Below are 10095 nucleotides of genomic sequence, written 5' to 3' on the forward strand. Positions count from 1 at the left end.
TGTTGAACTAACTTCAACTTACTCTTCAGTTTTCAGACAAACTATTTCTCCTTAACCTGTTTCCTCTGTTCTAAGGTCCAGTCTCACCATCCCTTATTAATCACTTACCACAGCTGTCAGTTTGTTTAACATCTGTTCCTGCCCCCCGCCCCCCTCAGCTGAGTGTAATGCCTGTCTCATTTATAAGCATATTTCCAAAACCTTTCACAGTGCCTAGCACATATTAGGCACTCAATGCATGTTGGCTGAATGAATAAGTTATGAAACCTTCAAAGGACAACCAATATAAAGAGCATTTTATTTGGAGACATCTTAAACACTATTTTTCCTTCATTTTCCATTAAGACAGAAACATTCTTTGGGGAGGCAGACAGAGAAGAATCACCTGAGGCTACATTAAGTGTGAATTAAGACAAAGCCAATCACTTTTCTTTCAGATGCTGCAGAAACACAGATTATGTCCTGGGAGAAACCACATATTGGCTACCTGAGTCTACTGACAAGGAGCAGCTCCAGGGCAATGCTTTTCAAGTGCTTTGAAAAATGGATAAGTTCCATTAGTACTACCCACTAAGGAAGATACCTCACTGATGAGCACTTTAAGCACGATAAAATCTAGTGTTGGTTCACAATGCTCTGCTTTTTAGCTTCGGTAGATTTTCATGGAAATTCTATAATCTATTAGATTGCTTAAATTCACACTGTTCCTCTGGTTTTGTTTTGGAATTCTTTAAATATCCAGTAAATTGGCTCTTTGTAAAGCAACTCAGTCAGCTCTTATCCAGCTTGACATCTCAGTAGGTATGGCTAAGTATGTGTGTAGGGGGCCGTGAGGTGGAGGCTTTGTTTATTGGCACTTATTGCCCCCTGGAAGTTTGCGGGTGGCTTCTACCGTATCAAAGAAGTACACATTGACAATATGGCCTGGCAGCAATCAGATACACTAAGATCTAAGAGCAAATAAAAGCAGAGCAGGATTGTTCCCAGTCACCAGATATTTAGCATACCACAATAACTAGGTCTACCATGTAGGGCTAAATGGAGAGGCCACACCAGAGAATAGATGCTTTGTTATATCTCCATGCTGTCTCCTCGTGGTTTGCTGCTCAATTACACTCTCCTTGGAGCTAACCAAGAATTAAGAATAGACCTGAAGGCATAAGTTTTCAAGATGTTAGATCTGAACTGAGCCCAAATCCTAGCATAGAAAACAGAAGGTTTCCTACTGTCTGAAAAAAAAAAAATCAAAACTGATAACATGTGGGACCACAGTATGAGGAAAAGCTCTGATATTGAGTTTTACTTCTGCAGGTTACTAGAGAATCTTGGGACCCCAAAAGCCTGACTGATTTGTCAGATGTTCCAAATGGCCCAGAGATAAGGAAGGCTTACAGAAGTGGGCCATAGAGGAGGCATAGTTCTGAGAGGGTAGAGAGCAAAGTGACAGGGAGATAGAGTATACGAGACGGGGGACAGAAAGAGAGGCTTGTTTCAGATCAAATGTTGACCTCCAGAAACAGGCTTTAGGACTGGGTTTAATGATTACTTCTGCTGGTCCTTACCTTAAACAATAATGCAGCCAAATTAAGCTAGTTTGAAAGGTTATGTTAAAATTAATAACACTGCACCTTCTATGTTTGACTAATGGCAGAAAGCAGGAACAGTGTCTGAAAAATAAATTCTTTTTTTCTCTAGATTTTCAAAGAAGCAATAAATTCATGGTAAAAAAAAATATATTTGTAAGAGATTGGGTCTACTGCAAAGAATGAAGAAATTTTGTTAAATACCGGAGAGGCTACCTGGCTGAACAGGTCTACACTTTATGGATTTTGCATAATGTTACCAAGTAGAGAACTTTGGAATGGCTTAAATCATTTCCGTGCTTCTTGGGAACATTTAGTGCTGAGCAGTCAGAGATGAGTGTGCCACCTCCAGCCTCACCCCACTGGACCTTACACCCTCTTCATTCCTTTCCCCATGAGGCAAGCAAACACTGTCATGACCATTTTGGGGTTCACTTCAACCAGGTCTTCTGGAAGGGCATACACTCTGGCTCCAATTTTTCGAGCCATAGAGATGGCATACCTGAAAAGGAGAAAAGAGGAAGAATGAGGAGAGCCAGAGCAACAAAAGTATCATAGTTATAGCCATTATATACACTATATACTGCTATATACTCTATACTACATTCTATATATAATACAGAACTCACTCCTGGTACGGCTAAAGCAATTCACTGGCATCCTTCCACTTTTTTGGGTAAATCTTGGCTTGACAAAGCTCCTGACTTCATCAGACTTGCTGTCTGGCTTACTAAATTTATTATTTGTTCTTAGAGGTCTTCCTAGCTCCTGCCACTTTTGATGCCTACATCATGAGTATTGTCTGAGGCTGTATAGAAGTAGAAAAAGCCATGAAACTGAATAAGAATGTGTGCTAGGGAAAGTCTGCAGCTTATATTTTAACTCCAGAAACATATCTGCAAGGAAAAAAAAGAAATGCATTTGTAACCTTATGCACGAATCCTTCTATTTCTTGTCAGTTCCAACCCTTATACACATATACATGTATTTATTTATGTTGCTATACTATTAAAATAGCCAGAGTATTATATTACACATTTTTCACATAAAATGATCATAGATGCATCTAAACATTTTTGCTCTATTTATAGTTATAGGAAGATAATTTTTATTAACTGTAATCTATTTTCAAATAAGCTCACATTATTATCACCTGTAAGTTCTTCCATTCATTTCATTTATTATCTGGGAATTTCTTGCAATGACTACTCCAGAGATTTTCCATTTTACCCAAGACCTCATCACTCCCTCTGCCACTCTAAAATAACTTTAGCCTTACTTTATAAATCAAATTAAATTAAGAACATCACGCTGGTGTAGTCCACCTTCTTTCTCCTTATCCATCTCTCAATCACTTCTTTTATATTCATTATTAATAAAATAAAGTATATTTTCAATAATAAAATCTAAAAGGAAAATTGTTGAAAATTAGAAAATAGAGCTTTAAAAAAATCACAATCTTGACACCATAAGCATTTTTTTTAGGATTTTATATAATTCCTTTTGCCTGTTATTTAAGAAATTTTGTATCTTGTCCTTATAGGATAGTGCTTAGGAGCCTGGGCCCTAAAGTCGGACTTTGAATCTTAGTAGAACCACTTAATAATTGTAAAACCTTGGGCAAGTTCCTTAAACCTAATCACCTCTCTCTTGAACATCTAGGCTCAAGGTCTTTTCAAGGTCTTTTTTTTTTTTTAAATTCTAGGTCTTCATACATGCTCTTCTATCTACTTGAAGTATTCTTATTTCCTTCACCCGTCTAGCTCCTTCTTACTTGTCCTTTCAATCTATTTCAGCATTAATGTCATTTTCTCTGCAGAGCTTCTGTTTCCTTCCTGTCCCCCTCACAGCATCCTGTACTCCCCCTTCCATACCATCCATCACACTCTATTTTAATTGCCATTTAATTATTTATATTATCTCCATTAGACTGTGCTAAACAACAGCATACCAAGAACACAGGTCTCAAATTGGGAACAGAGAGAAGGGTACTATTGAGGTTGATATATAAAAACCTTGTCACCTCAAAAAGATATGTCACCTATCCTTTAGCATCTTAGATTGTTTAAGATGTAATTAGTTAAGATAAGGTGATACTGGAATAGTATTGGGTCCTAATCCAGTATGACTGGTATCCTTATAAGAAAAGAGAAAGAGACACAGACAAACACACAGAGGAAAGACAACCATGTGAAGTCACTCAGGGGAGAAGGGCATGTGAAGATGGGGGCAGAGATTGGAGTGATGCATCTATAAGCCGAGGATTGCTGGCCAACACCAGAAGGCAGGAGAGAGGTGTGGGATAGATTCTTCCCCTCAGAAGCCTCAGAAGGAATCAAGCCTGCTGATACCTCGATCTTAGACTTGTAGCCTCTACACTGTGATAGAATAAATTTCTGTGAGGTCACCTTATTTGTGGTATTTTGTTATTGCAGCCTTAGGTAAGCAACACAACCTTCTCTGAGAAAGGTGCCTTTCTAGAGTAGAGGTCAGCAAACTTCTCATAAAAGACCAGATAGTAAATATTTTAGACTTTGTAGGCTTTGTCACAACTGTTCAACTCTGCTGTTGTAGCAGGGAAGCAGCTACATAAAATATATAAATAAATAAGCATGGCTGTATTTCAATAAAACTTTATTTATAAAAACAGACAATAGGCCAAATCTGGCTCACAGACTGTAGTCTGCTGACCCTCACTCTACACGGTAAAGAAAATGGCAGCTGCTTCCAAGCTGGTGAAGACTCTGGTCTTGATCCCCGCCTTGCCCATTCATAACCATATATATTCACAAAAGGGTGTTTATATTCAGGCCTGCCACATACAGACTTTATTTAGGAAGTCTCCTATAGATTATGGTTAGAAAATTGATTGTATGAAACTATAGGCTTGCTTATCAATTGGAAGAATATTCTTGTTTTTTTGGTCTTACTCCCTTTACCACTAGAAGACTTAAACTATTGTTGTATAATATCTAAAATAATGATGGGACAAAATAAATCATGAGAAGAAAAAGCATTAATAGTGAAATTAAAGTGTTTGCACAAAGGCATGAGCAATAGACTTTATAGGTATCCAGTAACTGATTCGGTCCTTCCTTCCCTGACCTCAGGTTTATTTACATACTTCGCATTGTTGAGCTTCTCTTCATCGTTCAGGCTTTCTGTCTTCAGAAGGTCATAGTTAATGGAACCAGTTTGAATGGCATCAATGAGATCCAGAACAGGCAAACTGGTACTAATCTTTGGGTCCTGCACAGAGAGAAAGGGTAGGTTTTATCAGTATGCCCCCAAGTTACTTCTATTTTGCTCAAGGAATGGGTGGTTCTTTCCTCTTAAAAATGAAATATATATAGCATGGTCTGGAAAATGCCACAGTGTTGGACATGGTGTTTCGAATTAACTGTAGTTACTGTAGAGGCATCAGAAGCTTTCCAGTGGCTTATTAAGTAGAGAAAACCCATTGTCTGCCAACAGGCAGAGGGTCATTCTCAAATAGTGAGTGAATGAAAGAAAGTACAACTAGAAAAAAACATAAAGTTTGAAATATATTTAATGTTTATGAATAGAGGAAAGGATGATTTGAAAAAGAAACCATCAGAAAGGAGAGACCAAAAACATCAGGAAAAACCTTGCTTCCTTTTGGGGGGACATTTCAGAGGTGATAGGCAAGGATAGTGATAAGAGTTCAGTTGGGCAGGAGCTTCGGTAGATGCTCCTTTCTTAGGGACCTCAAGGATAGAAAAGAGTCCATAGGTCCAAGGAGATAGTGATGGTAATTATGTGATTAAATGCAATGGCAGTAACTAATATTTGTTGGTGTCTCACAATTTGCTCAGCACTTTTAACTAAGTTATCTCACTTGTCACCAAAAATGCAGACACTCAAATTTAATTTACAATGAGTAAAGGGAGTTTCTGAGGTTAAGTGACTTGTTGATGAATGGTAGAGCTGGAATATTAACCCAGATATTCCAACTTAAAATCCTGAGCATTTGTAAATCTTTTCATGGTCAGACCTAGAGCTGTAAATGTTTCTAAAGTGTGAAGTACAAACTTCTGCACCATTTGTTCTCCTCTCTCCTCGGGACCTGTGAATGTAGAGATGGAGAGGCAACTGCTTGTCTCCATCTGAGCACAATCAAGTCCAAATACTTCATATCTTGAGGGTCCAAATGAAAATCAATTCCAAGCAAGAAACAAGGCACAAGACACCTGTAAGAAAGACACTAGGTCTCTAGCATTGGTCCTCTGTATAGGTAGAAAAACGTTTTTAAAAATATAATAGCTTCATTTTTATTTACTCCTGAGTAACAAAGTTGAAATCAATATATAATCATAATCTAATTCCACCATTATCCTGAGTATCTATCTCCACAGAAACTTTTGGTGAAGAAATACAAGGGAAGCAAAATGCAGGTATTTGAGTTTCGCCTTCTTTTCTACTTTCTGTCCACAATCTTGTAAAGGTACTGACAGGCAGAGAAATGGCCAGCATCTGGAAGCATTCATAGATGAGGAGGGGACAAGGAATATTTCCACTATGGTTAATCAAGAGTGGGCTATGTTCTTTTTTTTTAAGGATTTCGCTTAAAAGCAATGTGCGATTAATTTGACATGTTCCTTCTGTGGTCCTTTTTACTTAATTCTGAAATGATGCAGTGAGAAGTCAGGAGAAAGTGCAGAGAGGAACAAGGGACAAAAGAATTGTCAAACATTCTCAAAGGTGAATCCTCAGAGAGAGAACACTCCAGAAGCCTTAGGGGAATGTAATAGGATTCAGGGGCAGCTAGTTACAGAGAGATGCACCCCTGGGCTATTTAACTAGTTATTTCACAGTAGCAGTTAAGTGATCTGTAGATATACTCTGTTCTACAACCTCATTTGCAGATAAAAGATGTTTTCTCTTCAATAATGGACCATCACCTAGAATCAATAGCCCTAACCTCAGAAGTTAACTTGAGCTCCAGTTTCTTCACTTCTAAAATGAAGAAAACAGTAAAGCTGACTTCATAACATTTGTGAGGATGAAATGAGACATTACAAAAAAAGAGCCCCTGATAGAGTGCATTCCATGTGCCCTTTTCTGCTCTTTTTCTCCACCTTTCCAAATATCTTTCTGGAAAGAACTTGCTTATGTCTGTCACCAGCCTTTGCTCCTATCCCTGCTCAGCAATCTAGACTGAATGATAAACTGGAAGGGGGACAGAGGTAGCTGTTATCTGTGGTGAGCTCACTAGGAATGGGCACTGCTTGTATAGCCCAACCCGGAGATACCTTCTGCCCTTTTAGGAGAGATTTTAATTTTTTCTTGATTTTAGAGCAGAAAGTTGATATTGTAAAATGCCTCACCGACCCTGGTAATACAACTCTGAAGGGGTTCCTTCCCCCCAATCTTGACCTTTAAATCACAAAAATGTAATTAAGATGTCATAAACATTATAATATGGATCAAGTGCACAGGTCCCTTGGGGAAGGATCCAGTTAATGGATGAAACATGAGCTAAGAAATTTAATATAAGGTAATGCTATTATTAATAAAAATGGGATTTGGATATAAGTATACAACTGCTTTTTCTCAGAAAACACCAAATGGGAGATCTTTTAGCATTTTCCATTTCACCATCATAATGTTAACAATCTGAATCATGGAGTTGTACATATGTAAAAAATGTTATCATATTTTATGGTACTTTGGAATAACAATGCCTGAAATGGTGTGTAAAAAATGATGGTTTTTAAAAATTAATTATTATAAGAAAAAGTGAAAAGAAATTTATCAATGAAATTGTTAGGTAGTTAGACAGACATGAGCAACGGGGGAATAAAGGAACAAAGGGCCAGCCCAGAGATCTCCCTTAAACACCCATTTTATAGTTATAAATCACCCCTGCACTCTGAAGAACAAAAGAATGAAGGGCCATAAACCAATAGCTGGTTAAATTCGGCCACAAGGGCCTGTGCCATCAGTCCTCCTCTAACTTTCCTGTGACCTAGCCTCATTACACCATCTTTAAAATATCATGCCCATGCCTGGAAGTTCAGGAATCTAATTATAACAGACTGAATTCTGGGTAACTGCATGAACAGTAGGCAGAGAGTTATATAACAGCCAAATGTCAATCAAAATGACCTCATGTGCTAATCATCTAGGAACGTCTTTGTAACATCTCCATCATGGCACTAATATAATACAGACCTCCCCACTTCCATGAGGTTATAGCCCTTACTGTAACCCGCTCTTTGCTTGGAGTATACTTTAATCATGCCTTTTGTTTCCATGTGGTAATAGCCATTTAGGTGCTTCTTCCTTAAAATGTACTTTAATAAATTTTACCTTTCCTAAATCTCGCTGAGCTGTAATTCTTTGCTGTTTTGGTGAAAAGAACTGGGGACTCCCAGTGTTACCAGGGCAATTCTGGAGTTCAGATTACTCCAAATGGTAACAAAACAGCTTATGAACATCAAAACAATAATGGGTCACTCAAGTAAAATCAAAACTGGATGGGGAGCCTCAAATCCCTCACACTAAAGGTCACTTTAAAATGTATGTAGAGAAAAGGCAATAACTTTAAGCATAGATCTCAGGTGGCCACAAGTAGTAGTCTAAGAATTTTACCTTGAAACTAGAGATAGATGAACTTTTCTCTGCTTCCTTCAATGTTTCATTCACCCAGTTGATAATAATGTCATCGTTGACCTTTTGCCCACCTCCAATTTCTTCCAGAATATTCAGTGTGTACCTGAACAAAATCAAGAATGATTTCTGGAGAAAAGTTGCTGAAGAATTCAATATCACAGAGAGCAGCAAGGGTAGAAAATGTTATTTTCTTTCTAGTATGTTCCAGGAGACAGCCTGGACACAATACTTTAATGGAGGGGAGAAAAAACACACACACACACACACACACACACACACACATTAGTTCCTTTTAGAATTTTAGAATGACTTAAAATGTAACTTTGTGGTCGTTAGAGTGAGATGCAGAGCAAATACCTTCTTTTAAGCAGTAATTGCTCTGGGTAGGAAGAGAAAGCAGATGAAAAAGAAGGGAAGGAAAGTAAACCAAAAGATTTGAACCAGTAATGCTTTTCTTAAAGGAACCATAAAAATCAAGGAATAATTCAGTATTAGAAAAGCCCAAATAGCCAACGTATTGAAGGAAAAACATATTTTCCTTCTTATATCGTAAAAGCAGATTAGGAATGCCTCACACGGAAGTCACTTTAAATAGAAACCAAAGTTAATCTCCAGTGTGAGAGTAAGAATTACTTTAGATACATACTGTTTCTGGGAACTGAGTTGGAAAACATTCATTAAGAAGATACTTCAAGCTCTTAAAATTTCATGGAACAGAGAAGTCTCACCATTCTATAAAGCTACTCCCTCTGAAAGGGGAAATACACAGAAGAAAGCCAAGCAGTTGAGCAGGTTTGTTGGCCTCAAGTTTCAGTCTAATAAACCCAAGAAAGACTCTCAGGGCTAGTGTTTTAGTGTGCTGCTGTTCACTCTGAAACTCAAGTACCCTGCCATTGAGTATCATCTGGAGGGAGGGCCTACCTAAATGAGGTCATCTTCTAGTTGGGTGCCTAGGATTCTGCTTACAAAATCCATTGGGTATCCTCTTTTAGTTACTGTTTCTATGGAAAACACAATTCTCCTATAATTTTTCACATGGGTTTCAAGTTTAATCTCTGAAATAGGAATGATGCCCTGCTTCCTCCAGGTTATACCTTCCCATTATTATAGGTGGGGAGGAAAAGGGCTCTGCAACTTTATCTGTATAAAAAAAAAATCATGTTCACCAATCTGGCATCAAAGTCCTCTTAATTATACATCCTCAGACTCCCTCAAATCAACTGGCTTCTCTTCATTCTGCCTCTCCTCCTCATAGAACTACCTTTCTAAAGTACAGTTCCAGTCATGTCATTTGAAGTGACTCTCCATGGCCCATAGAATACAGGTAAAATTCCTTAGATTGGTACATGAGGCCCTTCACAATTTGGCCTTAGTATCTCTTTTCAGTGAAGCCTTGGTTTCTTATTCCCTCCTCTATTCCCAGCCTTATCCCCATTCCCCTCATGGACATACACGCTCATATTTTAACCTCGCAGAAATGTTAGTAGCTCCCCTACCATACCATGCATGATCCTGTCCCCTGCCTCCTTGCTTCTGTGACTCAGCTATGTTCTCTGGCAAACAATTTTTAATTCTTTGAACAATTCACAGCTCAAGCATCATTTTTTTTTCCAACCCATACAGTGTATTAATCATCGTTACAGTTACTTCTAACTTGTTTCCCAGAACTTTTGATGGAGTTTATGTGCATGTCTCTGTCTCTGCTCCCTTAGGTCATGTCTATATATAGCCTGATAAAAACAAACTAAGTTTAATCTTCTAGCAGCTTCAGTAATCTCAGGACTTTATTCTCATTTCTCTTTGTCAAGAGTCCCAGCCTCCTTTGTTGACACTCTCAAGTAGACAGAAACAGAACTTTCTGATCAGCTTCTTAAGC

At 38.1% G+C, this 10095-nt stretch overlaps 1 protein-coding gene across 1 annotated transcript in view; it reads right to left on the minus strand.

Moving 5' to 3' along the window:
- Positions 1–275: 275 nt before the first annotated feature.
- The window catches only part of LCP1 (lymphocyte cytosolic protein 1), a 48992-nt gene continuing 39172 nt past the window's right edge, over positions 276–10095 (minus strand). Inside the window, 3 exon segments of the mRNA XM_006913492.3 lie at positions 276–2085; positions 4708–4832; positions 8199–8322. Of these exon segments, the coding sequence (XP_006913554.1) occupies positions 1953–2085; positions 4708–4832; positions 8199–8322 (382 nt within the window). The 3' untranslated portion in view covers positions 276–1952.

This window comes from Pteropus alecto, unplaced genomic scaffold (genome assembly GCF_000325575.1).
Source record: "Pteropus alecto unplaced genomic scaffold, ASM32557v1 scaffold245, whole genome shotgun sequence".
Classification (NCBI taxonomy): Eukaryota; Metazoa; Chordata; class Mammalia; order Chiroptera; family Pteropodidae; genus Pteropus; species Pteropus alecto.